The sequence below is a fragment of the Opisthocomus hoazin genome, chromosome 8 (genome assembly GCF_030867145.1).
Source record: "Opisthocomus hoazin isolate bOpiHoa1 chromosome 8, bOpiHoa1.hap1, whole genome shotgun sequence".
Lineage (NCBI taxonomy): Eukaryota > Metazoa > Chordata > Aves > Opisthocomiformes > Opisthocomidae > Opisthocomus > Opisthocomus hoazin.
In genome coordinates, this window is record NC_134421.1 from 22,596,251 (window position 1) to 22,622,938 (window position 26,688).

Sequence of the window (26,688 nt, forward strand, 5' to 3'; positions counted from 1 at the left end):
CAGGCGCACGCGGGGCTCTGAGGTGGCGCGGGCCCGTTACCCCGGCAATGCTGCCCTGGCCTCCGCCTTCCCCGGCGCCGCCGCGCTCCCAGGATGCTCCGCGCCCCGCGGACACCCGGCGGGCGGAGGCAGTGGCGGGAGGTGAGGCGCCATTTTTAAATTCCTCGAACCGGCGGCGGCCGCTGCTGGCTGAGCGGGCCGGGCTGTGAGGGGCAGGGCACCGCTGAGGGGAGGCCGGCCGGGCGGACTGGCTGGGGCCTGTCTGCTTGGGGCTTCGCCTCGCGGCGTACGAGCTGGGAGGCACTGCGGCCTTCGCTCCGGCCCCGCTCGCTTCTCCCCTGGGCCGTGCGTTACCGAGCGGAAAGCTGCAAAGCCGGGAAGGGAGGTCGGCAGCCCGTCCCAGAGCGCGATCGTCTCTGTCTTGTGTCCCGTCTGGTGGTAACAGCCTGCTGCGGCCTCCGCTGGCTGCTGGTGGGCTGCGGGGTTTGGGAATTACCCAGCACAAGCTCGGGGCGGCAGAGTTCAGGGGCAGGGAGAGCCTGCTCGCTGCCAACCTGTCAGATGTTTCCGTTTGCATGCTTTCTTTTCCACCAGCGAACTTCAGCCTTGTCGAGTTGGAGGATAATGATTATTCTTCTGCGCTTCTGGATGTGTGATGCCCGTATTGGTGTTGTTCCTCTGACCAAGCTACTACATCCATGAAATTAACAGTAAAAATGTCATGGTGACTTACACAGCTCGCTTTGCCTCTCGCATGCTCTTTGTCCACATAGTGTATGGTGCATATAACCATATTTCTGCCTGCAAGAGGTGTAGGATACATATACTAACACAAGACCTATGCCCTACCTGAACATTTATTTTTTAAGTCAATATGTAAGGAAAGTGATTTTTCAGAAGAGTTTTGATTGTGGGCTATAGAACTACATGTGACAAGCAGACATCTGTATGCCCTGAGTAAAACTTTGAATGGTATTCTAGTGAGCAAAAGTTTCTCACCTGTTTGAAGGTCTCCTGTCATGAAAATAACAGTGGAAGACATACGTGGTGTATGTAGACTACAGCCAGATTTACCAACTAAGGCTCCCATACCAAATTGCAGTTCAATCAGTAACTGGTCAGTCTGACTTAGTAGTGTATGTGGCTAAAGCAATAATCTTAATCCTAAACTAAGATATAAACTTGTTTGTTGCTTTTCAGCTAATAATTAACCATATCTCTCATATAGGACAGAAATTGAAAGGGTGATACTGTGTAGAGATGGACACTGAAATAATGTATGCTTAATTGTTGGAATTTGTACTTTGAACAGTGCTGTGGAAGAAGTGATAGTAGTTTGAATGAGATTGGTGTCTTGTATAATGTAGAAGTCATACAGATGTTCTCCAAAATTTTTACACTTAGGCATGCAAAGCTATTAAGCATTTATTTTCACTGGATTCTCTACGGTCATGTCTGAGCAGTATCCAGATTATGGAACTTCCTATGATGAAGGTTTTCATGTTTTTCTTTGATTTCTCCTCTCCAAGTATGTGTATGTTTTTAAGGTGATTACTTTGGCTATTGCAAGTTGCTTATGGGGAATTAGTAGAATATGGACTGTTAAAGTAGTGAGAGGTACACTATCATATTTCTCAAATTATAGATCATTTTGGTTTTTATTCTTGATGTTCATGGAAACTCTGATCTCACATGAGTGTGTCGCATAGTCATTAAAGGTAGGATTTGTTTCACTTGACTGACTGTCTAAAAGCTAAGTATCTAGTACAAGGCTATGGTTTTGTGAACGTCTGAGCACATGATATGACAATGCTCTGCTCCTGAAAGAAGGAAGCCTTGCTCCTCCTCCTGCCTATTTACTTGGCTCTTTGTTCCTTTCTTCTAGCCAGTACCAGCTGCCTACTTTCACTGATGATGTAGCTTGTTGGATTTTTCCCATGAGCTAGCGTGACTCACTGACCTCACAGAAAAACTGTTGAGTGTTTTCTGCTTGTTTTAAGTGTATTGGCTTCTTGAGTTAAATCAGTTCATGGAAGGGTCTGGTGGATGACAAATCTAGGAATGGGGATGAGTAAAGGAGGAGTGGAACCTCTCATTCCTGGTGGCAGTGAGCTCTTGTATTGGACTACACTTTTTCATTTGTTCATTATCTAGTCTTACTGTAGACTCTTAAGCAGGGATGAGAAGCGGTAGTGTTTGAAGAGTCACTTTCGTGAGGCTGTGCTTCCTTTGAGTGTCTCACTTGTTCTTTCAGGCAAATAGTTGTGTTGTTTCACAAGACCTTGGCTGATTCAGTTAGGAGAAAAAAAAAAGAGCACAGAAAGAGGTCTAGAGTTCTAGAGAACTTTAGTACTTGAACAAAACATGGTGCAAGGCTAAATACTGTAAATTTTTTCACCAATGGTCGCAAAATTGCATTCATTGTATCATTTCACTGTTTAGAACAGTGTTCAAATATGATAAATTTATGTGTATTAAGCGTGGCTGTGGTATGGAAAGAAGAACCATGAGTGAATTATGTATGTCACCCAGATGAATTACCAATACATGCTGAAATCATGTAGCTTGGTTATGCTAGGTAAGCTAGAAGGAAGCCTTGTTATTGTAAACAATATACAATAAAAATAGGAATTGTAATATAAATAAAAAAATTGCATTGATATCTTCATATTTTTGTCTAAATACAAGTATTCTCACTATTTCAAGTGCTTGTAGCAAACAAAAGTTAAAATAATATAGCTGAAAAATCTTATAAAAGGAGAAAAGCCCTTTTACAATGTGTCGATATAAAGAAGAGACAGATGCGAAGCAGGCCTTTAAACATTGTTTCTCTCCGTATGAAAATAAACAATTGGAGAAGAAAGGCAAAACACAGGTGATTCTTGGAAATGGAATTGACTTCAGTTAGTTAGATACTCTACAATAAATATTGCTATTTTAGCTACTGAGTGTGCATTTCCTAGGTTTCAGAACTCTGCACCAATATCTTCTATATGTACCTGAGCAAAATGATGTTGAGATTTCATAGTATGAATTTGGGGCAGCTGATACAAGTTTGAAGTTCTGTAACATGATAAAATTTGGCAAATATATAGGTGGACAATTAATTTTAGATGTGATGTGGTTTTAGTTTCTTAAAAGTACGTTTTCTGATTCTCTACTGCTTGAACAGATCTCTAAGAGAGGAAGAAATTTTAACTAGTGTTCCTTTAAAGTGTTTCTCAAAATTATCAGTGTAGTCTTGTGTAATTTTGAAGATTATTTAAGGTCTGTTCATTGACTGTGAGCAAGCACTGTGAGCCATTAGCACAGAAGAAATTCTTGTTAGTAATATACTTACAGTATTTGTAGCCCTAAACAGTGTTGACTATTGACAGTGCACTGGCAGAAATTATTGTATGATTTGGGGGGAAAAAAAAAGGGGTTTTATTTGTAAGAATGTGAGTAGGTTAAATATCAGAAGTTGCTATTAATGATTTCAAGGAGACAGCTCTAGTAATGAGATCTCTGTTATTGTAATTTGTTTCACAGTTGTCACCAGCAATGCAAATCATGAAACTTACCACTAGATGTCCGTGCAAGCCAAAATAGTTTTGTTCCCTTAAAAACAGACTGCTTAGATTTTTGAAGTCTGAAACAATTGTTTTCTAAGCTACAATTTCCTCCCCCTTCGTTCCTTTTTTCCTTTTTATGAAATTTTCATGCAGATGAATACGTGACAAGATGTGTGTCTTGCTTTACAATTTGTGCACTTTTTGATAGTAGCGAAAGCTGTGAGGAGAGAACATATTTCCTACCTGCAGCAGCTTGGAACTGAGAGTACAAAAGGTTGCAGTTCCATTTATCTTTTTCTTTTGGTTGATATGCTCTTAGAAAATGCCATGGGGTTTTGGTGTCTTTGACTTTTTATCTGTTATGCCACTTCAGAAGCTTGGGGCAATCCTAAGCACAAATACAGGCTGGGCAGAGAATGGATTGAGAGCAGCCCTGAGGAGAAGGACTTGGAGGTGCTGGTTGACAAGAAGCTTAACACAACCTGGGAGTGTGCACTCGCAGCCCAGGTGGCCAACCGTGTCCTGGGCTACATCAAAAGCAGTGTGGCCAGCAGGTTGGGGAGGTGATTCTGCCCCTCTACTCCGCTCTGGTGAGACCCCACCCGGAGTCCTGCATCCAGCTCTGGAGCCCCCAGCACAGGAAAGACATGGAGCTGTTGGAGCGGGTCCAGAGGAGGGCCACAAAAATGATCTGAGGGCTGGAGCCCCTCTCCTGTGAGGAAAAGCTGAGAGAGTTGGGGCTGTTCAGCTTGGAGAAGAGAAGGCTCTGGGGTGACCTTATAGCAGCCTTCTGGTACATGAAGGGGCCTACAAGAAAGCTGGAGAGGGACATTTTACCAGGGCATGTAGTGATAGGACAGGGGTAATGCCTTCAAGCTGAGAGAGGGCAGATTTAGATTAGATATTAGGAAGAAATTTTTCATAATGAGGGTGGTGAGGCACTGGAACAGGTTGCCCGGAGAAGCTGTGGATGCCCCCTCACAGGCAGTGTTCAAGGCCAGGTTGAATGGGGCTTTGAGCGACCTGGTCTAGTGGAAGGTGTCCCTGCTCATGGCAGGGGGCTTTGGAACTAGATGAACTTTAAGGTCCCTTCCAACCCAAACCATTTTATGATTCTGTGTATTTCTTACTCTCAAGTAAGCTGCAGGATTCAGACCCAACTTTAAATCCTGTGTTCCTAATTCTGAGCTTTGGCTTACAGTTTGGTAGTTACATTTGGTATCTGGAGCTTATGAAAGCAAAGATCTGAGACAGAGGAAAGTACTGTTGCCTAGTTGCTGGGTTTTTGTTTGGGTGGGTTTGGAGTTTTTTTTGGGGGGGGGTGTTCTTTTTTCTTTTTTTTTTTTAAACAGTGATCATAATAACACTGTTTTGTTAGAAATTCTTAGGGATGTGCTGCCTTGGATTTTCTTTGTGCTGTCTTGTGTGTACCAGAACTTTATCCTCTCACATGGTTTATTGTCCTTAGGATCACTGACTGGTTTTCCTCATACAGCTGTTGGTTTAACAGTTGAAAATGTCTTTATATTGAGTTTGGAAATCGCTGTTCTGTGTTTCTCAACGACCGACAAAATTCAGGAATGCAAAATAGATACTGTATTGATTAGAAGGTTCTTGAGAACTTGTGCTATTACTGTTTGAAATTGGTTGTGCAGATAGGACAGTCAGTGAGGAGAATGTTCTGCATTCTTATTTCTTCGCTCTTAGCTTCTCAGCAAAATTGAGTAAAGCAGAATACAAAGTTGCAGTTGTTGCTTTGCCTATACTAGTGTTGTAACTCTGGTAGATTTTCCTCAGACCTTTTCCCATCTTAGTGGTGGAGGAAGGAAAAATGGGAAAGAAAACCTAAATGTAAGACTTTCTTGACATGATTATGTCTTTTAGTGGAATGGGCACTGACATGCAACATTTATTTTCCTATTTGAAAGATAGATTTTCATTTTGCTTATAGTTCAGGGGTTTATAAAATCAAGTGGTAAGTGTTTAAGATAGGTCCATGAAAGATTTAAAGAGTGGAATGGTAGAAAACATTGTATGTTCAATTGTATGTGTAAAGAAGGTGAGGTATTTGCAGTGATGGTGGAGATTTAACGTTTTTCGTGTTTGAGTTTCATGTTGTACAAAGTTATGCTTAGTACACTGCAAACATGGACCTCTTAGGCACCAATCCAGTTATGCTAAAATGGCAGAGTAGTTGGTTTCAAAGCTTTGTAACTTCCCTAAAATTCAGTTACAGTCCTCCCTCCCCCAGATCCCTGGGAAGTGTCAGTAATGATCAGATTAATCATCTTGCTTCTAATATTGAAAAAAACTAATGAGGCATATTAGAATACTTCCTCATTTCCCACATCTGTCGGTTTGCAGCTTTCTCACACTGATTTGGTATTGTCACATTTAACAAAACTCTTTCTGGAAGGGTCACAAGAAACAACCAGATAAACTTTGAAAACGAGGAAGTGACACTTATCAGTGATATTTCAGGGTTGAACTTTGGGCAGGTATCTTCCAGACTGTCCATGAAACCTTAACTCTTCTTCAGAGACAACTTGATAGGAATTCAACGTTGAGAATTATCTGCTCTTCTTCCAGCTGAAATGATGGTGTATGGAGTAGCACAATTTGTTAGTGTGACAGACTGTGACTGTGATAAGTAGTAGTAAAAGCTGTATGTGTCTGATGTCTGTGGCCTCTGCTTGAACTCCCGTTAACAAGCCATAATTAGAGCATTACTAGCATCATAGTTTGATTCTTAGTGTACTGCCGAAGTAAAAATAACATTTCATATAATCTGTCAGATAGAGATGCTTGTGCTTAGTTTTTTATTGACTCAAATAAGCTCCGTGTTTAAGTTTATTCCGTGCCCCTGGAAGGGGCAGGCAGAATGAGCAGAGAAGAGTTGCCCTTTCAGTAGAGGTTTCTAACCTGAGTTACAGCAGAGCCAGGATTCTTCTGTACTGAAAGCAAAAGCAGCATGTGAAATCTTTGAACTGTGACTGTACTTGATTGCTAATTATATGTCCTTGTGTTTGTTCAGGTGACTTGATCTTCTGGGATGTGAGCAGAAAAAGTGGATGGCATTGTAGATTGGTTATAAGTTAATTTTTATCCTGTCGTCTCCATACTTATTGTGAACAGTCCTCATAAAATGGATGCTTTTGGCAGTCTCCTTCCCCCAGTGGTTGGAAATGGTGACACGGCTAATTCGCAAGAATTACAAAAACTTCTGATTGATGAAAAAATGCGAAGTGAACATCATAAAGCAAATTATCAAACTATAAAGGCAGAACATCTAAGGTACACTAATTTAAACAGGTTTCTTCATTTGAGTTAGAACAAGGTGAAGCTAAATGTTACGTGAAAGGAATTTATGTGTGTGTGTTAGCTACTTCTGTATTTAAGGACAGATTTGAGCATTGTTCATATTAGAAAATAAACAATTCAAAATACCTTAAGACATTGCAGACTGAGTTTCTGAAAAACATTTTATGCTTGTCAATAGGGGAGAACTTTTCAATATATTACAGGAAGAGGATAGTAATAGTTTAGTTCTAACTAAATTCTAAAATATTTGTATATTTGCTTCTGCACATGAGTTTTTTGAGCTTCAAGATCTAACTTTAGAGGGCAAATATAAAATAAGTGTCTTTTATCTTGCAGATTACAGGAGGAATGTACAAAATTACAAGAAGAACTGAAGCGGTTGTTAGTTGAAAAGCAGACTGCACATGACAAATTTCAGTTTCTTCTTGCTGAATATCGAGAGGAGTTGCTGGGTAAAACACAAGAGCTGGAAAAACTGAAGTTGCAAGTGAGAGAATTTACTGGCAGGACTTAATATGCTTTTTAATCCTGTAATAGGGCCATGTGTGTATTTCTGTTTATGTATCATGTATATACCTAGCTTGCATGCATTTCAGATATCTTGAAATTTACCTAGCCTGAGTAATGTTTCTTCTCTAGAGTGACTGTGGGATGCAATTATTGTTTTCTTGTTTAACTGAATCTTCCAAATCTTGTTGTTACACGCTATGTGAATAGTAAGACCCTCAGTCTCTGTGCATGCTCTCCTGTTACAGGGAGAATCATCTGCCCTGGAGGGTAACTTAGATGCCTGAATTTGTTTGGATAAGTGACTTGAAAAATAGGTATTTGTTTCTCTTTGTGATGTCAGCTTTCCTCATCTTAAAAAAAGCAAACAAAGAAACAAAAACAAACCCAAACCAAAACCAAAGCCCCGACATTTAAGATAACTTGGATGACACTTTCTGTAACTGCTAGTTTCCTTAAACTAGTGCAGGATGTGTTCTTAGGAAACAAACATAGTAACTAACAAAGATCCCAGACTCCAAATGGAGGAGATGTGCCTCGGTACTGTAACTAGAATTAGTTTTCAGGGACTTCAGGGTACAGATAAGTGGAAGAAAAGTAGCATAGATTAGAATATGTCACAGGGTGTGGATTAAGGGTTTTTTAACACGTTTTCTTGGTGGATAGTTTACTGTATTAGCCATACCCAAGAAAACTTAACAAAATAGGATGCAGCATGGAGCCTGAGGCATGGAATGTTTCCTGATCTTAGTTTCATTTCAAACCAGTACCCATGTATCTAATGTGTTTTACAAATAATTGGTTTGGTATTGCTCATTTTGATTTTTTTGGGGGTTGGTTCACTTACTGTTGAAGTTTTTCCAAACACTAATTCTTTATCTTTTATGTGAGACCACTTTTCCTTCCCCTCCCTCCCCCACAAAGGAGATAAATCTCTTGGCAGTTCAGTTTGACATTTGTATTGCTTCTGCCAGCAAATACTGACGTTTTGAATGTTTCTGTTATCTTCCCAGAGTATTTCTGGTTCACTAATATCATGGTTCTTTGCTTCTGTAACTACTATTGAAAATTCCTTAGAAAAACGTAGAAAATAAAGCAGGATTCCTAAAATCATATTTGAAATATTTTATTCCTGTCTGTTTGTCCTATCACAGTGTAAATAAATGAATATGACTAATTATTTATGATACCTTTCTGTCTTAAGGTGCTAACTCCTCAAAAGTTAGAACTGTTAAAAGCACAAATACAGCAAGAATTGGAATCTCCTATGACAGAACGTTATCGGAAGCTGGAAAATGTAAGTAGTAAGTATTGAAATTCTATTTCATTTAGAGTAGTGATCACGAGTTTATACTTGTTCTTAAAACATTAGGAAAATATAACTGAAAGGGGAGCAAAGTACGACATTCTTTGTCTAGTACTGTTGCCCCAGGCAGTGAAGGTGGAAACCCTAGAAAAGGGAGAAGGAGGGATTCAGTTCATCAAATGTAACTTGTGAAATGATAGGAACATTGCATGGACATCTGCAGGAAATAAATCTGAAAACTTCTCTGATGGATGGTTTTGGTTTTTTTGTCTAACTTAGGAAGTGGAAAAATACAGAACAGAATATAACAAACTTCGTTATGAACATACTTTTCTGAAATCAGAATTTGAACATCAAAAGGAAGAACACACACGTATTTTAGAAGAGAAGAAAATAAAATATGAAGCTGAGGTACACAGAATGTTACAGTAGCTTAGAATGTATCTGATGACAAAGCTGCTTGAACACTGTGAAAACGTTGGTACTTGATGGGTTGTCAGTTTGACACCATTTCGTAATGTAGTGTTTGTTTCCGTTCTGTTAATTCTCAAAACACTTTTATGACTTTGCCTAAAGCTGTCTCTGTAGGTTTGCTCAGTGATGTGTCTCAATGTCGCTTGTACTGTTATAAGTAAGAATAGACTTGCCTTCTGATAAATGACAGCCAGTAGCTTTGCTTAATGCTTTTTTTAATCGCATGTGTGATGGAGTTTGAGACATTATGGTAATCTGAAATTAATAAATTATCTGAGCAACCGATGTAAGTTTAGATTTTGAATTACTTATGTGGTAACTAGTCCAAGAAGAAGGCAGCAGAAAATGTGGTTAATGCCAGACAAGGATACATTTTGCAACTAAGTTGGATTATGACAGTGGTGGTCAAAAGGATACTGAAAACTTTGATAACTATTTCAGTTGAATAAACCATTCATGATTTTTTTTTGTTTCAGAACTGGGCTTTCAAAGTGTAGCTAAATAAATTGCCAGCTTGTTTATGTTTTAAATATATGCAGCAATGTAAATGAGTGTTGCATATGTCATTTGCATATTCATTTAAGTATTTGTCTGGAAGCATATATCCTAAAATGCCGGGTTTGAATGTATTAGTCCAAACATGAGACACAAATCAAAGCAATCATTGCTTTCAAAATCAATCCAAATTTGCAAACGCAGTGCATTAAAAACAGAACAGTTTTCCTTCCCTGAGCTAAACCCACATGCTGCTTTACAGCCTGTCTCTCTTGTGGGCTTATTGAGTTTGTGCTAGTCCTGCAGCTAATTAGCACACTGACAGAGAATGAAACTACCTTGAGCTGAGGGCGCAATGTGCTCTAGTTTCTCTGTCTTAGAGTCTTTTTAATCTTCCATACCATTTAGCACAAGGAGGGTACAAAAACATCCTAATTCTTAAATGATGGCTTGGGCATGTCATGCAAGAAGTGTTTGAATATCCGCATAAAAGCAATTTGGAGGGCTTTTGCTGCAGAAATTGGCTTGGCTGCATAGAGATCACTGATGCAACTTCTAAAAGCACTGCTGCAGATCAGAGTTTGGACTATTCTTCAAATATCAAGACAATTCTTACATACCTTACTTTCTCACTGTTTTGCCCCCAGTATTACATTCAGTCCACATAACTAATTTTGAAACACTAGAATCTACATATTTGTAATATATTTGTTAGTTACAGTCTCGAGATCAGTTTGTACCTATCATACTACTTTGTAACAGAAAGATGGGGTGGTTTTTGCTTTATTTTCTGTCCGACAGGGCCCAATCATGTTGGCTGTCTTGAGTTACTGGCAGATTTGGGTTTTGTTGTGCTTATAGAATTGTGGAATCATAGTATAAGTTGAAAGAGACCTCCCTCTAGTCCAACATCCCACTTAAAATATTGAATAGCTCAGGGCCATGTCCAGTCAGGTCTTGAACATCTGAGAGGATGGAGATTCCACAACCTTTCTGGGCAAACTATTCCAGTATTTAACCATCTTCATGGTAAACTTTTCTCCTAAAATCTAATTGGAATTTCACATGTTCCAACTTGTTTCCATTGCCCCTCTTCCCATCATCGTGCATCTCCTTCTGTTCTCCAAGCTGAAGAGGCATAGTCTCTCAGCCTGTCCTTATATGTCACGTTCCCCAACCTCTTAACCATCTTGGTGACTGTTCACTGGACTTGCTCCAGTCTGTCATTATGCTTCATGTACTGGACACAAACTCCAAATGCCGTCTTACAAGTACTGGAAGGGGACAAAGGATCACTTCCTGGATCACTAGCTATCCTTCTGTATATCTACCAGGGTGCAGTTGGTCATCTTTGCTGCAAGGTTATGCTGCTGACTGATGTTCAACTTGTTGTCCACTAGGACCCCCAGATCCTTTTCCGTGGAGCTGCTTCTCAGACAGTTGCCCCCAGCATGTACTGTTCCACTTGGTTACTCCATCCTAGATGCATGATTTGTACTTGCTCTTGTTGAAGAGGTTCCAGTCAGCCCATTCCTCCAGCCTGTCCAGATCTCTCTGAATAGCAGTTCTGCTTTCCAGCACATCGACCATTTCCCCCCAGTCTGGTGTCACCTGCAAGCTTGCTGAAAGTGTACTCCATCCCATCATCCAGGTCACTAACAAGGACATCAATCAGTACTGGACCCTGCACTGATCTCAGAAAGACCCTGCTAGTTACAGGCAGTCAGCTGGGCTTCGCAACATTGGTCATTGCCCTTTGAGCGTGGCAACCCAGCCAGTTTTCCACCCACTTTATCATTTACTCTTTCAGCCCAAATCTCACCAATTTGGTGAGAGAGAAGGTTATGGGAGACTGTATCAAAGGCCTTGTTAAAATCAAGGTATACAAGATCCACTGCCCTCTCCTTGTCTGCAGTGCCAGTCACTACTTTCTAGGAAGAAGAGAAGTAGGTCAGGCATGATTTGCCCTTGGTAGACCCTGCTTTCCATTACCTTGTCTTTCATGTGTTTAGAAATGGCTTTTAAGAGGTTTTGCTTCATAACTTTTGCAGAGACTGATGTGAAGCTGACTACGCTTTAGTTATCTGGACCCTTGACCTTCTTGCTGTTCTTGATGATGGATGTGCTGTCTGTCTCTTTCCAGTCATCAGATCGCCAAGACTTTTCAAAGATGATAGAGAATAGCCTTGCAGTGATACCAGTGAGCTCCTTCAAAATGCTTGGATGCATTCCAAGGACTTGTGTGTGTCCAGTGGATTAAACGATCCCTAGCATTTTCTTCCTCTACTCTGGGTACTGCTTTACTCCCACAGATTGCTGGCGGGCTTAGAGACATCTGAGACCCAAGGACAGGCCTTATCAGTGAAAACTGAAGCAAAAAAGGCATCAAAGAATGAGTCTGTTGATTTTCCTACTCTAAGAAAGAAATGTGAATGTAATTTCTTAATATTTTAAATGCACACTGCTGCTCTTTCCTGAATTGTCAACTGCTGTATTTGTTGCTGTCTGGCACCTAAGCAATGTAAAAGCTTCTATTTTTCTGATTAACAACTATCAGATTGCAAGGCTGGATAAAGATAAAGAAGAACTCCATAATCAGCTGCTTAGTGTTGATCCCACGAGGGACAGTAAACGTGTGGAGGCACTCTCTAGAGAAAAGGCACAACTTTATCAGAAGTTGAAAGGCTTAGAAGCAGAAGTTGCAGAACTAAGAGCAGAAAGAGACAATTGTGGTGTGCAAGCAGAAAATGTTCAAAGAGTACAAGTACGACAGTTAGCTGAGATGCAGGCTATGACAAGGTCTCTAGAGGTAAGATGACTCTTTTTTTTTCCTTTTTTTTCTTTTTAAAATTTTGCCTCCTTGTAGAGCGTACTGAGAGTAACGCTTGGCCTGATGAAACTGTCATGAAGTCCCTGATCATTTTGCCATTGACTTCATAATTTGAATTTGTACATTTCAGATTTAAAACCAAATTGTAAGTACATTGGGAGTCATGTACTGCCAATTCAACTTTGGAAAGGTGGAAAGCTCAAATGAGATTCTGTTAAATGATCCTCTTTCTAAACATGCGAGTGATATCCATGTTTGCAGTCAGTAAGAGGGTCGTGTCACCACTTGTCACTTGGCTGGAGTTAGAAACTGACCACAATATGTTAATAATCTGCTACAGTAAATTTTTTTATTCTTTTCAAAAATGTCATATGATGGTCCCCTGGTTCTTTCAAGTCAATAGCAAGAGACAGCACTGCTCCAAAAATTTTACAAATACGTCCTTTCTTCAAGGCAGAAAAGAAGTCTGCTGAACTGCAGATCGATCGAATTGAGAAAGAACTGCAGATGAGTCATGAGCAAAACATTCTCTTAACTAGCAAACTTCACAAATCTGAACGAGAAGTCAGTTCCTTAGCTGCTAAAGTAAGTGCATTTATGGTATCTGAAATGCATTTTTCATATCCTGTTACATTTAAGTTTTTCTGTTTGTATTTTACATGAAGTGATGACGTCTTACGCTGTGACTTAAAATAGGTTTGGGGTTTTTTTGCCAATTTCAGTTGGAAGATACAGAATATGTGACTTTACAGGAAAAATGTCATCCCTAGAAGTACCTTTAGAGGTACTAGATTGTGGTTATGGTCTTTTTATTTCATTTTTCTGGATTCATTTTTTAGATCTTTTTTCTAAACAGAACAGGGCTTGAAGAGGTGTCTTTATATTCATGTTTTTAGTACTCAGGAAAATAGCCAGTCTTATTTGATGGGAACAGACATTGCTTTTTCATAGTGTGTAAAGTCCAATAGAGCTTTAAATTGATTTTTTGTTGTTGTTGTTTTTATTTTTCAAATGGAGCTATGGCTTCTGTAGATCTTAAAAAGTATCTTCTGAACGGGCTAGGTTAGCTACAGGAAGCAAGCTGCATTGCAGTCACCTGCGGAGATTGAGGTTGTGTTAGAAGCAGGACAGTCACATTAGCTCAGCGTTCTTCCTGGGCTAATGCCAGCAAGCTTGTACAGAAACATTTCTGTACAGCACTGCATCATTTTAAGTAGATCATTGTCTTGCAGCATGCTTGCGTGTCTTAGTTGTTTGCTTGGCACCGGATCTTAGAGGTTTTTGTTCTATTTTGCATGCTTTTTTTTTTTTTTTTTTATATCTTAGAGAAATTTTGAGAAAAATATTTAAGGAAAAAAAGATCAGAAGGTTTCTAGTTTAGGGAAAACTTATAAGTGCTTAAGAAACTTGACATCACTCTTTAGTATTTCAGCATAATTAGGTTAGTATAGATGCCAGATTCGGAGTTTTATCTGGTTGCAGTGACTCCTCAGCTACACAACTTTAAAAAGACAGATCCTTTATGCAATTTCATGTGTGTTTATTTCACTGAACAAGAAAAATTGAAACACTAGTAAACCGTTTTGCCTTCAGATGTTGCAGAATACTTACATTGCTTTATGTAAATTTGAGTCAGGATACTAGTCCTAATGAAATAGTTAATTGGGTGAATTTTAGCTTTATGCTGTCTCTTACTAGCTTCTTTCTGGAGAGAATACCGGGTAATAAATTTTGATCACATTTGTCAGTTCCTGGTAGCAAATTGAATCCCCTGTGTTTTCTTACCTTTCTAGAGAGGCTACAGTTAGTTCTGAACTAACTGTAAAGCCAGTAACTTCAGTCTTCTATATCTAGCTGAATGCAGAATTATTTTAAGCTCTCTGTTGACTTAAAGCTATCCTGCATTTCTGAATATATTTTCCAAAGCAACACTGACATGTGCTTTGTATGGGTACAGCAGTTAATATTGTCTCAACAATATGCCTCAAGAAAGGTACAATACAGGAAGAAACCTTTAACTTCTACTATAGTCATTCTTTAACAGTCTCAGATTTAATTCAAAACAGGCTTTACAATGCACATTTATGAGTGTGAAGTAGTTAATTTTGGTCCTTAATCCATAAAAGTTCTATTTTACCATAAGAATAGGATATACCTATACCAGTATTTAAAGCCTTTTTATACAATGTGTCATACTTGTCTCACATGAATAGTAAATAGGAGGGGGAAACTTCTGTTAAACACTTTTTAATGAATTGTCTATCAGAATATATAGAAGATTGTTACAGACTTTATTTTTTGTATCAACTTATGTTCTCTGCTCACCTCCAGAAGCAGGAGAAAATTAAAATGTTCAGTGGTGTTTCCTGAAGGAAGTAGAAACTAATTTCTGTAGTAACCTCCACCACCTTCTGCACGCGCTCAAACTTATCCTGAGCACAGGTGCACACATTTGTCTTCTGGATTTTGTGCCTTAAAAAAGCCACCTTAAATCAATGCAGGTTGCCCTGAAATGTTCTCAGCTTAGTATTTAAGCAACCAAATCCACCGTGTAGTTACTTAATAAGCTACTATGTCATTCTTAACCTTTTGCCACTCGTATATGCTAGCAGGTTGTAATTACATTTGTCATTGTGAATGGATTTTCATTATAAGTGCTTTCCTCTAGATACTTAATTCTCATTGACCGTGTAATTACTGCATACTAATGCCTAAACTATAGAAAGTTTCCATGCAAGCAGTAATTGTCTTTGATTTGATGTTCTTAAAGCTCCTGCTTTTATGAGTCCATTTGATGTGTATGTCATAGTTGTAGAGAAGTATTTTATTTAAAATGCACTTTAATACTATGACAGCCTGGATTTTGAGACAGTGGTATAGCACTCCAGAAGGTCAGGGGGACTATAAGTAGTAATCAAATTTAAATTACTTGGAGGAGCAATTGATAATCTGGTTTTGCATAGCACAGTTTTGTTTTACTTAGGGAGATTAAATTTATTTTAGCTTGACTCTGAGGGATCTTTAGTCAGCAGTGAAGTATGTGTAAACTGACATGCTAATGCTTGAGTTAGCGAGGCATAAGAGTCTTATGCAATTTGGATCAGTGTCGTATCAACAAGATATTTCCAATGAGTGGTCTTTTCAGAAATACCCCAATATTCAGAGGCTAGCTTGTAGAATGTATAGTATTTACTCAGCAACCAGGTTTTCACAGGCAGTCCCGCACATCTGTGCATACATTACCAAGGCTTCTTAAAAGAGTGACTTTTCTACACTGTAGCTTGTAATAACTGGATGGTTAAAGACGAAATACATGTCACAAGTCATATAGCCTGGGTCCTAGAAGATATGTTGTGTTTGAGCACTTCAATTTTTTTGATCACGGAATATACAAAACTTGCATTTCAAGATGACTGACAACTCATTCAATAATCCTCAGTGTGTGACTTCAGGAATTAATAAAAAGCTGATTATGATTTTGGGAATCAGATCATGTCAGTAGCTTTAGTGTTACAGTATATATGTAATCACCATTAAAAATTATCTGCAAGAGTGGATATTCTGGATTGACTTCAGGAAAGCAGTGGAGGAAAAAAATATTTAAGGTACATTTAAAATAAGTGTAGTCCATGATTATTTGTCAGGTTTTCTTGTTAGCAAAGTATCACATGAAAAACTTACAGTAAAGCTGCAACTATGTATATTTATTGTAGTTGATTTGAGTGCTTTTTTCTAACTCATAGGTGGAAGAACTTAAACATTCACATAAATTGGAAGTAACAAATGTCAAACTGGAGGCAGCAAGAACAAAGAGTGAGGTAGAAAGAGAGAGAAACAAGATTCAAAGTGAAATGGATGGTAAAATGTGCAATTCATTTCTAATGATTTCTTTTGTAACTTTTAGTTAGAATACTACAATTATTTTTCCTCCAAATATTCCCTGACAGCCTTCACCTTCTACTTCTGGTCTAGGTCATAGATCTGACAATTCATTTTGTATCTGAAATAACAGTATTGATTCACTTGGTCTACTAGGTTAAGAAGATCAGTTACAGAACAGTTTTGCATTTATGTAAATCAGTGAATTTGTGACACAATTTGAGCATAATCTGTTTAAAACCATGTACTTCATATGGTTATTTTTTCTGTTATTGCCAAATTGTAGAGTTTTTCACACTCTGCTTGAAACCTTAACGTACCATAGGGCTTCAGTGGTTGTTTTGTTTTCTGGTTCTGTGCCTGTGGAATTTATAACAATTGGGTAAGTCTGCCACGTGAAACAAAATACAATTGCTAGCTCGTTATTTGAAGAAAATAGACAATAGGCTACCTAATACAGCGGAGTATGTAGGCAACTTGAAATAGCTTTCTAGAGTGAAAAGGCCAAAGCTTTCTAATGCTAGTTATGTGTCGATGATTTAAATCACTGCACAGCTTTTAAGTGGACCATCCTCACCCATTTGCCATAACCCTAAAATAGTACCTTTGTCTTCCTGGAATAGTTGTTTCTGTTCACTTGCTTTAATATTAAGTTCTCTAAGAGCAACTAATAAGTGGTGCTTTCTGTATTGACAATGCACTTACAGTAAGTATGTTGCGAACTAAAACTGTTGGCCCCTATGAAATATGAAACTAAATACAGACACAATTTAAGCTAACCTGAACTTGCTGTGGAATTCAGTTAGCATCTGTGAATTAACTGAATAACGAGGAGTCATTGTTACAGCATGTTGGCTTATTTGCCAGTGAACACCAGTGTCTTGGTCACGAGTTTTTAATTTGCATCTTTTGTCCCTGTCTATAGAGGCGTAATTTTAGAATTGCCTCATTTGGTAGTATAAGTTGATTAAAACGGGAAGTTTTGTTGTAGCCAGGTTACTGCAGTTTCACTGGAAACCAGTTACTGTTTACCATAAACTTTTCCATAAAAAAGAATATAACAAAAAAGGCCATGTCTTTTCCGTTCTTCTTGGTTTTTTTTCCCCATTCATTCATTCATTCATTCATTCTATTGTGTGAATTGTGATTTTTAGCTCCCTTTTATCAATTTATAAAGTTATTTTAATACTGGATTTCATCAGGTTGATATAAATAATAATCACGTTTTAACTTTTTTTAATGTATAATGCAGGATTGCTGTCAGACAAGGAAATTCTTAAGGCAGCTGTTGAACGTCATAAGGTGCTTTTAGTAGAAAAGGATCGGGAGCTAATTCGTAAAGTGCAAGCTGCCAAAGAGGAAGTTTTTGAAAAAATTACAGCCTTACAGGATGAAAAGTATGTTTGTTGATTTACCGCTCAACTTCTAAAAGAGGAATGTTTTGAGTAACTTTTTAAAATGTCATTCTTAGCAGCTAAACACTTCTGGCATTTTCTCATGATTCTTGTGTGCATGTTGAATGACGTCTCAGGTTAGAACTCGAGAACAGATTAGCTGATCTAGAGAAGATGATATTGGAGCAAGATGCTTGGAGACAATCTGAAAAGGATCAATATGAAGAGAAACTACGTGTTGTACAGATGGCAGAAGAATCTAGCAAAAAGGAACTTCAGCGTTTGCGGTAGTGTGGCTTTTCTAACCTTAACACAAATTTCTCATTTCCACCCCCTCCCCCCCCCACAAATTTCTTTACAGTAGTCGGTATAAAAGTTTACTGTTTATAGACATGCAAGTGTTTGTTATGGTAAATTAAACAAAATCATCTTTTTCATTGTGTAAAAAGGGCAGAATTAAAAATGTGCTGTTTAAAAAACCAAACCAAACCAAAACCCATTTTTCATCCAAACCTTTAAAATTATACGATTTTAATGAACATTTTAAAGACATAATTTTGCAATACTCATGTTTGTTAAAATTGGGTCCATGTTGGCTGCTGGCATAGCCCCAGCGTTAGAGTAAACCATTTCTCTTTCCAGAATGGCACCATATCAGCAATTGGCAACCTGGGACCCTACTACGATTGTCTCTTAGAGCTGGTTATTCTAGTTCTCAGTGAAGTTGTTTTACTATAGTATTTGTGGGAAGGTCAGTGTGATAAAATGAGCAAAAGTCATACTCCAAAAGCAAACAAATCAGTGTATTTTTTACTCCTATGTGAATTTTAATAATCAATAAAAATATTTTTTTAATCATTTAGTTAAATACTTATCAGCCTTTCAAATTATGCAATATATTCTGTTGTCACATTGATTTGTCCTAACTTCTAACATCTATATTTTGATTAGATAAAAATAAGTGTATCTTATACAATTTTAGATTAAAAATTCAACAACAAGCTATTCAGGCAGAGGAACTGGAAGAAAAGAAATGTGAAAGTGCTGATCTGAAACAGGTAAGGTTTTATTGCATTGTAATATTTTATAAAGAAATACAATCTTCCCTGCAGTTGCCATGTCCAGTGTTTGAAGATTAGATTGAATTTTTGAGGCTTTTTTTTCCTAGAGGGACAAAATGCATAGAACAGATATTTAAAAGCAAAAGTGTTCAGAATTCAGTCATGCTTTCCTGGACCTTTATAGATGGATTACAGCTTTTCGCTTCATGCGTTTTGTGGGTACCGAGGATTTCAAAGCTGAGTGTTTATAGACTGGTATGTTGAATACGGTTATGAACTATTTAACTGGAGATTCAGTTTCCATGGAGACTTATAAATTGTTTCTAGGTAATGCTTTGCATTTACACTGCATCTCTCATCTGAGGTTTTTCAAGAGCTTAACAGATGTTTCATAAATGAATAAACCAGTGTAAAGAGGTATATTTCTATTAAAGAGTGAATTGATGGCAGTGTTGAAAATAAAATGTAAACTCCTCACCCATGATGTTACTTCGTAGGTGAGAATATAGCTGTGCACCAAAGGAGTCCATAAGCTGTGTGCATTTCAGGTTCAATAGTTTGTTTCCTCCAGAAATCAGACATTGGGGTATCTGAGTGTGCACGTGGGGAGAGGAGAAGGAAAGGGAAATCATCCTTTCTAAGTGCTGGCTGCAGATCTCTGACTCCATGCTTACTTGTTTTTGTGAGCTGGTTGGCATAGCCGCTGTGGGCTGTAAAGCATTGTCGCTTAGGAGAGGGAAGAGTCTGGGTAGCTCCACAGCTCTGCTACCAAATGTGGTGTGGTGCTCTGGTGCTCTTCAGCCTTGGGGCTTAACTTTCTGGGGGACACATCAACAACTGAAGACTCTGCCTCCCTTTCTCTTTCTCAAAAACTACAGTAGAAAACCTGCTTTGTCTAGCAGTGATTTACTCTAAAACTTCTGGAGAAGCTGTTGAGTAAGGAGAAAAGAAACGAAGAAAGGCTTATGAAAAGCTAATGCAGCCTTTTGGTGTCTGCATTGTGCTCTATCTCAGTATCTCAGAATTAATTGTTAGTTATTTGCATACCTTCTCAAATGGAAAAATTTCATTTTTTATAGCAAATTCACAACATGCAACTCCAACTTGCCTCAGTTTCTCAATCAGAAAATGATTTGCTCGAGTCTAATCAGAAGCTGAAGGAAATAATAGAGAGATTGAAACAAGAATGTCAACATGCAAGGACTCAGGCAGAAAAAGCTCAGCTGGAAACAGAGAAGTAATTTTTTTCTTCCCTTTGGCTTTACTTTTCCTTTTTGTATTGCTTGTGTTTCTTTCTTGTGGATTACTTAACTATGGATTGTACTTTCTGAATAAAGTCAGAAATTAAAAATGAACAAGAAATATTGGACAATTGTAAAAAATGACTATACTTTCTATTATGCAGTGTGTATAAATGCTTTGCTTGTGGTAGCTTTAAAAACAGGAGTTTGTTTCCATTCATGTCTGTTACAATTAGTTATTGACTAGTGAAATATACTATTTGTATAAAAGTCCTATTTACACTGAACGGAATCTGAAACATATTAGTTGAAGTGGATCTAGAGTTTCAACACAAAGTTCTTTTACGAGCATTAAGGGTGAAAAAAGCATTTAAGCATTGTATTATGCTTTGATGAGGGACCCTTTCCGTATATGTGTGTATATACTTTTTTCCCCACCTCTCACTAGGTCTTTTAGCTGATACTAAATAATAAAATCTTACTGGATATCTTCTAGTTGCTCTCATCAAAATTAAAAAAAAAAACACTGTCCTTTTTTGCACAAGCTTGACCACATACCATCAAAATATGCTAATAAATGCTGAAGGAAACGAAATCTTGTTCAGGCTCCTTATACCAATGAACACTTTCCTGAAATTTAAAGATCAATTTGTCAGTGTGAAATGGTTATTTAGTATTTCCTAGCCTAATAACTAAATACATGTCTAACTTGTACTAGATTATTGTGGTGGGTCTTTAAAAGAGTCAGCATCCCAGATAGAAAACTTCCAAAAGATATCATGTGGCATATTTTAACTTCTCTTCTGCTATGAATTGGTACTGCAATTGCTTTGTTGTCGTTAGTTGAAGTATTGCTTTTTGATTTGACATTTGAAGAAATTACTGCATTGGGACTGCAGAGTACATTCAAGTGTCAGCAGCATGTTAAATAATTTGGATGTTTACTTTAGGAAGGTGTGTTCATATTTTGAGTGAGATTGTCACTGTTATTTGAGTGAGACCGTTCAATGTCTTTTACATATTTATGGGCCATACACAAGTCAGGAGTAGGTTTTTCTGGGCAGGCAGTGGAAGAAACGTGGCAGTCCTCAGACATCATTGTGTAAGTATGTAGACAATGGGAGATGCCCCAAGGCTGGTACTGCAGAAATCAAGCAGCTTTGCAGCCTAGATGTAAGCCCTCCAGGTCTGTCCTGCTGTTACCCTAGGAGCCTTGGGTCAGGTTTCCAGTCTTCTTTTGGCTCTTTGGGTGACAGGGCTTCCTTCCTAGGAAGTTCAGCAATTCTTATGAGCTTGAACTCCAAGAGTTAAGTCGCACCAAAGCAACTTGGCTTAAAGAGGAAGTGAAATAAGGACCAAAAGATAAGAAAGCCTAAGATAAAAAGTTTCAGATAAATAAAATAATGCCAGTAGAGCCGTAAGTAGGCGAAGCTGTTGCCTGCCTGGCTGTGTCAATCTTAGGCTTGGAAACGAAAATGTGAAATGAGAAGAAGGGCTGAAGGCGAACTGTGTGAGACTGATACAGATCAGAGCTAAGCTCAGACAGACACTTGTTAAGCATTTCAGGAACAGCCTTAGTGGCATTTAAAAAAAAAAAAAGAAACTTATGGCATTTTTAACCACTGTCTCCACTGAAGTTCTTTTACTGTTAAGCAGTGCTTTTCGAGAAAGCTCTTTGGTTCCTGCGTAGTAGTAGTTATTTACAGTCAACAGCAACGTACAAACCACGCTGGGTCTACTGAAAGAACTGTGATGGGTACCAAGTGGGCCAGGGTCCTGGTTCTGGTGTGAGAGTGGATGATTCCTAGTGCTTCTGCTGTGGGGAAGGGAAAGGTGAGGAACTGATGGGGATTCATTCAGGGGCCCTGCAGGGAAACTGCAGCAGCCCAGGACTGGAGTGGTATGGATGCACTGATACCCAGCCTTGGTTTGCATTTCTTAAAAACTGTTGGGTTTTTTTTTGTTTTTTGTTTTTTTATAGTAATGTAAAGTATGCAGTTGGTTCTCATCTACTTTGGCCCACAATGCAGATAGCCCAAACAAACAAGGCAGCAGAGAGAAACTGGCTCCTTTCCTATCCACTGCTAGAGAACACAGCCTAATTTTAGTACGTTTCAAGCATGCGAAGGCCTGAACAGATAACACATGCTGTTGGCGGCATGTGTTCAACTGGAATGTTGTCTGGGAACCGTATCAGTGGGAGCTTCCTGTTGTGTAGGCATTTGTTCTGGTCGGGAGCACACAGCAGTCGAGCCTGTACTACTCTGTTACAAAGGCGTAGTACACTGCACAGGGTAGCAACCTGTTATCTTGCGCCCCAGCTCTGAAACAGAGATGGTAGTTGTCAGCTCTTCTGACAACTGGTGTTTGGCGTGGGTGCCTACCTTTGTGTTCCAGTGTGAGTGTTTGATCTGAATTTAGATATTTTCCATGGATGCTTGATTTTTTTTGCTGCAAAACCCCAGGCAGCCAAGAATTAACTACTTTCTTTCAAAATCTGCCTCATAGTTGAAGAAAACTTAGGGTGTTGCTAATGCACAGGTTCAGATGTTATTAGTCACAATTAGATTGATAGCACAATCAAATTTAAATCAGATCCTTCAAGTACAGAAAGGTAGGAGGTGTGAAAAGATGCATCTATTCTAAGAGCCCTAAGGCATTAGTTGAAAGCACTGCTTTGTCTATGTAACCTCTTATTCTTTTAACCTGTTTTTTTCAAAGGACTTTAGAATACAAACGTATTGAATGGCTGGAGGAGAAGCACTTGCTTACTCAGCGCATCACAGAGAAAGAAGAGAAATACAACCAAGTGAAGAACAAGCTGTGTCGAGCTGCTGTTGCTCAGAAGAAGGCAGGTTGACTCTTCCTTTATGAATCGTCCAGCTTATGAAAAGTTCAGCTTTACTTTGGCCATCTAGAATTGTTTCACTATTAAGAGTTTACTTGCAGTCTACTGTATATTACAACAAAATATATCAAGTTTGTCAAGATTAGAATTGAAATAAGATGCAGTAATATGCAAAAGAGTATTACAGCCAACAACTTTTTTATAATGCCATCAAAGATTTGATGAGGCTTTTTTTGCATGTGTGCGTGTGCGTGCATACGGTTCTTTAAGAGGTGGACTCCTTGGTTGGTAAGGATTATCTTTTCAATGCTAGATGAATGTCGTTCTACTTTTTCTTGATGGAATAGTAAAATGTTATATCTTCTAAGCTTGCTTTTTATGAAATAACTTGAAAGGAAAAGCTGATTAATTGTTTATAAAAGCTCAAGATTAATTGGCAGTTTTCTACATTGGACATATACAGGTTGTGAAACCTATCAGTAGCTTTTAAGGTTGTAAAACTTCTGAGGTCAACACAAGGAAAAAAAAAAAGAAGAAAGCATACATTTTTTTTTGGTCATGTTTATTTATATCTGGTCATTTAAAGAACAGTTAGTGTTTGTTAGTACAGTTAGTCACTGATCAGTGAGGGACTGACAGCTGTGCATCTCTGTCACAGCTATGGATCATTTCCCATCTCTTCTGTTTCCCATCATGGGGATCAGAACCTCCAACCAGCACAGCACCACTTCTTAAGGAAGGAAAATCACAAAAACCGTCACAGCTTGAAATGATGTACAGGCTGGATTTAATTTTTGCAGCATCTAATGTATCAAGGCGTTACTTAGCTGTTTGAAATGTCCGTTTGACAGAGAAAGAGTCTCAATGATAATAAACAAAGGAGGATGCAAGAGAAACTAGAACTTTTGGAAGCCACGATAGAAGAACTAGAAAAAGAAAACCAGGTGTTAAACAGGTAATAAACTTTGCTTAGCTTGAAAAATGATACATGCCCAAGATCTGACTTACAAATATGAAGCATTTTTGAAGATACGTGACACTTAGTTTAGTAACTGGAGTCTGGTATAAGGGCAGTTTCAGCACCAGGGTGCTTTGAATGGAGTCCATTCAGGATGGGCAGTGGAGAGCTTATAAGACAACTCCAGGGCTGTCTCTTCAGAAAGAAATAGAGGAAAAATATCTGATAGATGCAGTTGCAGGAATCCCTTTGAAAGAAGGAAGTGAAAAAGACTTCAGAATTGCAAGAGAAACAGACTTAGCATCCTCTTTGAAAGACAAACTCTTATTTTTTTTCTCTTCATTGAGCACCTATGGGAGGGCTTGATTCAAGTGATTAATTTAATGTGGCTTCTGTGGCTCACTGCTGTGAATGCTATTAAAAGCTTTATTTATTCCATGCAAATTCTAATCTGTAATACAGCAGATAGCTTGATATGTAGAGGGACTTCTAGACAGAGATTTCGGCAGAAGAATATACGCAGGTCTTCCAGCTTCCAGTTCTTTGTGGTATATAGTTTTCCCTCAGAGGGACAGTAAACAGCGGAGTGTTTGCGGAGAGGCGTGCTTCTGTGTTGGATAATAAAGACTTTGAGCAGTAAGAAATCTCTTGTCTCCTAGGCAGAATGTTTCCTATGAAGAATACGCACGCCTTCAGAAGAGACTAAAGGACTTGCAGCGTAGGCACAATGAATTCCGGAGTTTAATTCTCAATCCTAACATACCATCACTCAATCCCGTCACTACAACGTCATCATTTGCTTTTCCTCCTGGGCCTGAAGTGTCCTTCTCCCTTCTTCAGGTGGTGATGTATTACAAGTTGTGAAAATGACACAACAAAGAGGGTACTGGAACAGTCATTCACTGCAGACCTTGGTCGTAAGGAAGGAGTATCTGATCTTTGAACAGAGAGAGGAAACTTTAAGGAATGCTTCCAGTGGCGTTCCCTTCCTTGCAATAGGAAGGATCTTGAAAGGCAAACGATACGTTACAGAATGTAACAGACAGGCAGTGCTAACCCAGTTCTCCATACTTTGTCCTTCCGAGAGGCTTTAAATGGCTCCTTCCAGGCAAGAAACACCATAGCGGTGTTCTCACACCGTGGTTCTGTTATTAAAAAGCAGTGTTGCTGCTCCTGATTGCCTGTGTGGTTAAAGGAGTTTTACTTACTTCGGTGAGCGGCTGAGGGTGAAAATCTCTCTGGCTGAGGCTGACCAGGCGGACTGGGCAGATTCGTGGTAACTGTGACCTCAGGTCCGCGAGCCTCTCCTGGGAGGAGGCACGCCTGTGCGCTGTATCTTGTCGAGGCTGTTCATCATGAACGTCAGAACAATACCCACAAAACTCCGAGGAGTAAAATTTAACGAATAGGGATACTTTGGACTTCACAATTTTAATTTTAAAATCATTAATTAAAGAAAATGCAATTATTGCTCATTTTGGTCCCTTGTAGGGGTGCAAAATGTAATAGAGCCACTTTTAATTTTTTTCTTTTTAATTTCAAGGAGGAACAGCATCAAAGAGAGCTTTCCCTGCTCCGCAAGCGGCTGGAAGAACTAGAAACCACACAGAGAAAACAGCTGCAAGATCTTGGGCCGTCTAGAGAGCGAGCAATGGTGGGCGCGTACAGGGGCTTGGCGGGAAAGAAGGTCGCTGGAGAAGGCAACGCACAAAGTGAGGACTCCAAGTGAAATCTGCAAACTCTGCACGCTGTCAGTTTTCAGTAGCTTATCCTTTGTGTACAAGCTTTTAATATTTTGCCAAAACCATGCTTGTATGGGCCTGAAGAGCATAAAATATATTCTGCATAGTTTTGTATTTATTTTTGAAAGACTGTCATAAATTGTCAAATATAATGGTTAAAAACAAAAGCATCGAAAGATTTAAGTACATTTTGAAATGTTTTTATAGAAGTGATGTAAATTTATTTGAAAGTCATAACGTATGAAATAATCTCATCACACGAAACTTAAAAAACATTTTGTCAAGGTTTGGGTGGTGCTGACATTTAAAATAAAAACAAAAATCAGATTTTTCTGATAAAGCCTTTAAAACTTTTTTGATAATACCCTCTTATTTCTTCAGTGTAGAAGTTACTGTGTCAGTGTGGAGTGTCGCTGGGTTGCTGTTTTGGTTGTTAAAAATGCTGTAGTCCACACTGGGATTGTTATTTTGAAGTTCCCATGCAGGTAAGAGAGGATGGAATGAAATGGAAAAGGTGCTGAAAACTTTTTATTTGTTACCCTTGACAATGTGCCTCTTGTATTTTTATAATGGGAATAAGCAATAATCAGGTTTTTTAATTTAATGTTGTAGAAACGAAGCCTAACAAATTGCCTTCACATTATGAAAATGTAAGTTTGTGTTTGTTGCTACTGTAATTTACTTACATTCAACCTTGAATAAATAATTTTATTGTAGTTAGTTATTTGAACTTTTTCTTCCCCTCTCATTATCAGTTTAGTAACATAAACTTGTAAAGAATCAACTCATTTTTATAACTTGGTATGAAAACTTTCTTGGAAGTATAGAAATGATTTTATCTGGGTTTTTTGTGGTGTTTTGGTTTGGGTTTTTTTTCCCAAAACATACTGCAGTGAAAGTTTGAGACGGTGAGCTGTGCAGTGCGATTTCTTCTCATAGCTTCTTGGGGATTGTCATCAGGCTGTAGTAACAGACAACCGAGTAACCACACTGCGTGTGGCGACGTCGTTGTCATCGGTTTCCCTGTTCTCCCAGAGGCTGATGTTTGGTTTCCCACAGAGCACGTCGGTGCAAGGGT

At 38.7% G+C, this 26,688-nt stretch overlaps 1 protein-coding gene across 2 annotated transcripts; it reads left to right on the forward strand.

The window, feature by feature from the left end:
* On the forward strand, nt 1-26,292 carry CEP83 (centrosomal protein 83). Of its 2 annotated transcripts, XM_075429105.1 has the most exons (16): nt 1-141; nt 6,589-6,848; nt 7,212-7,362; nt 8,587-8,679; nt 8,968-9,099; nt 12,215-12,466; nt 12,941-13,072; nt 16,231-16,345; nt 17,619-17,763; nt 17,898-18,047; nt 18,743-18,818; nt 19,901-20,058; nt 22,784-22,913; nt 23,762-23,865; nt 24,528-24,708; nt 25,412-26,292. In XM_075429105.1, exons 2-16 carry the CDS (start codon nt 6,700-6,702, stop codon nt 25,595-25,597), a joined length of 2,154 nt encoding a protein of 717 aa, XP_075285220.1. In that variant the 5' UTR covers nt 1-141; nt 6,589-6,699; the 3' UTR covers nt 25,598-26,292. The 2 variants fall into 2 exon arrangements, with proteins under 2 accessions (XP_075285220.1, XP_075285221.1); XM_075429106.1 differs by lacking the exons at nt 12,215-12,466; nt 12,941-13,072.
* The last annotated feature ends 396 nt before the right edge of the window (nt 26,293-26,688 follow it).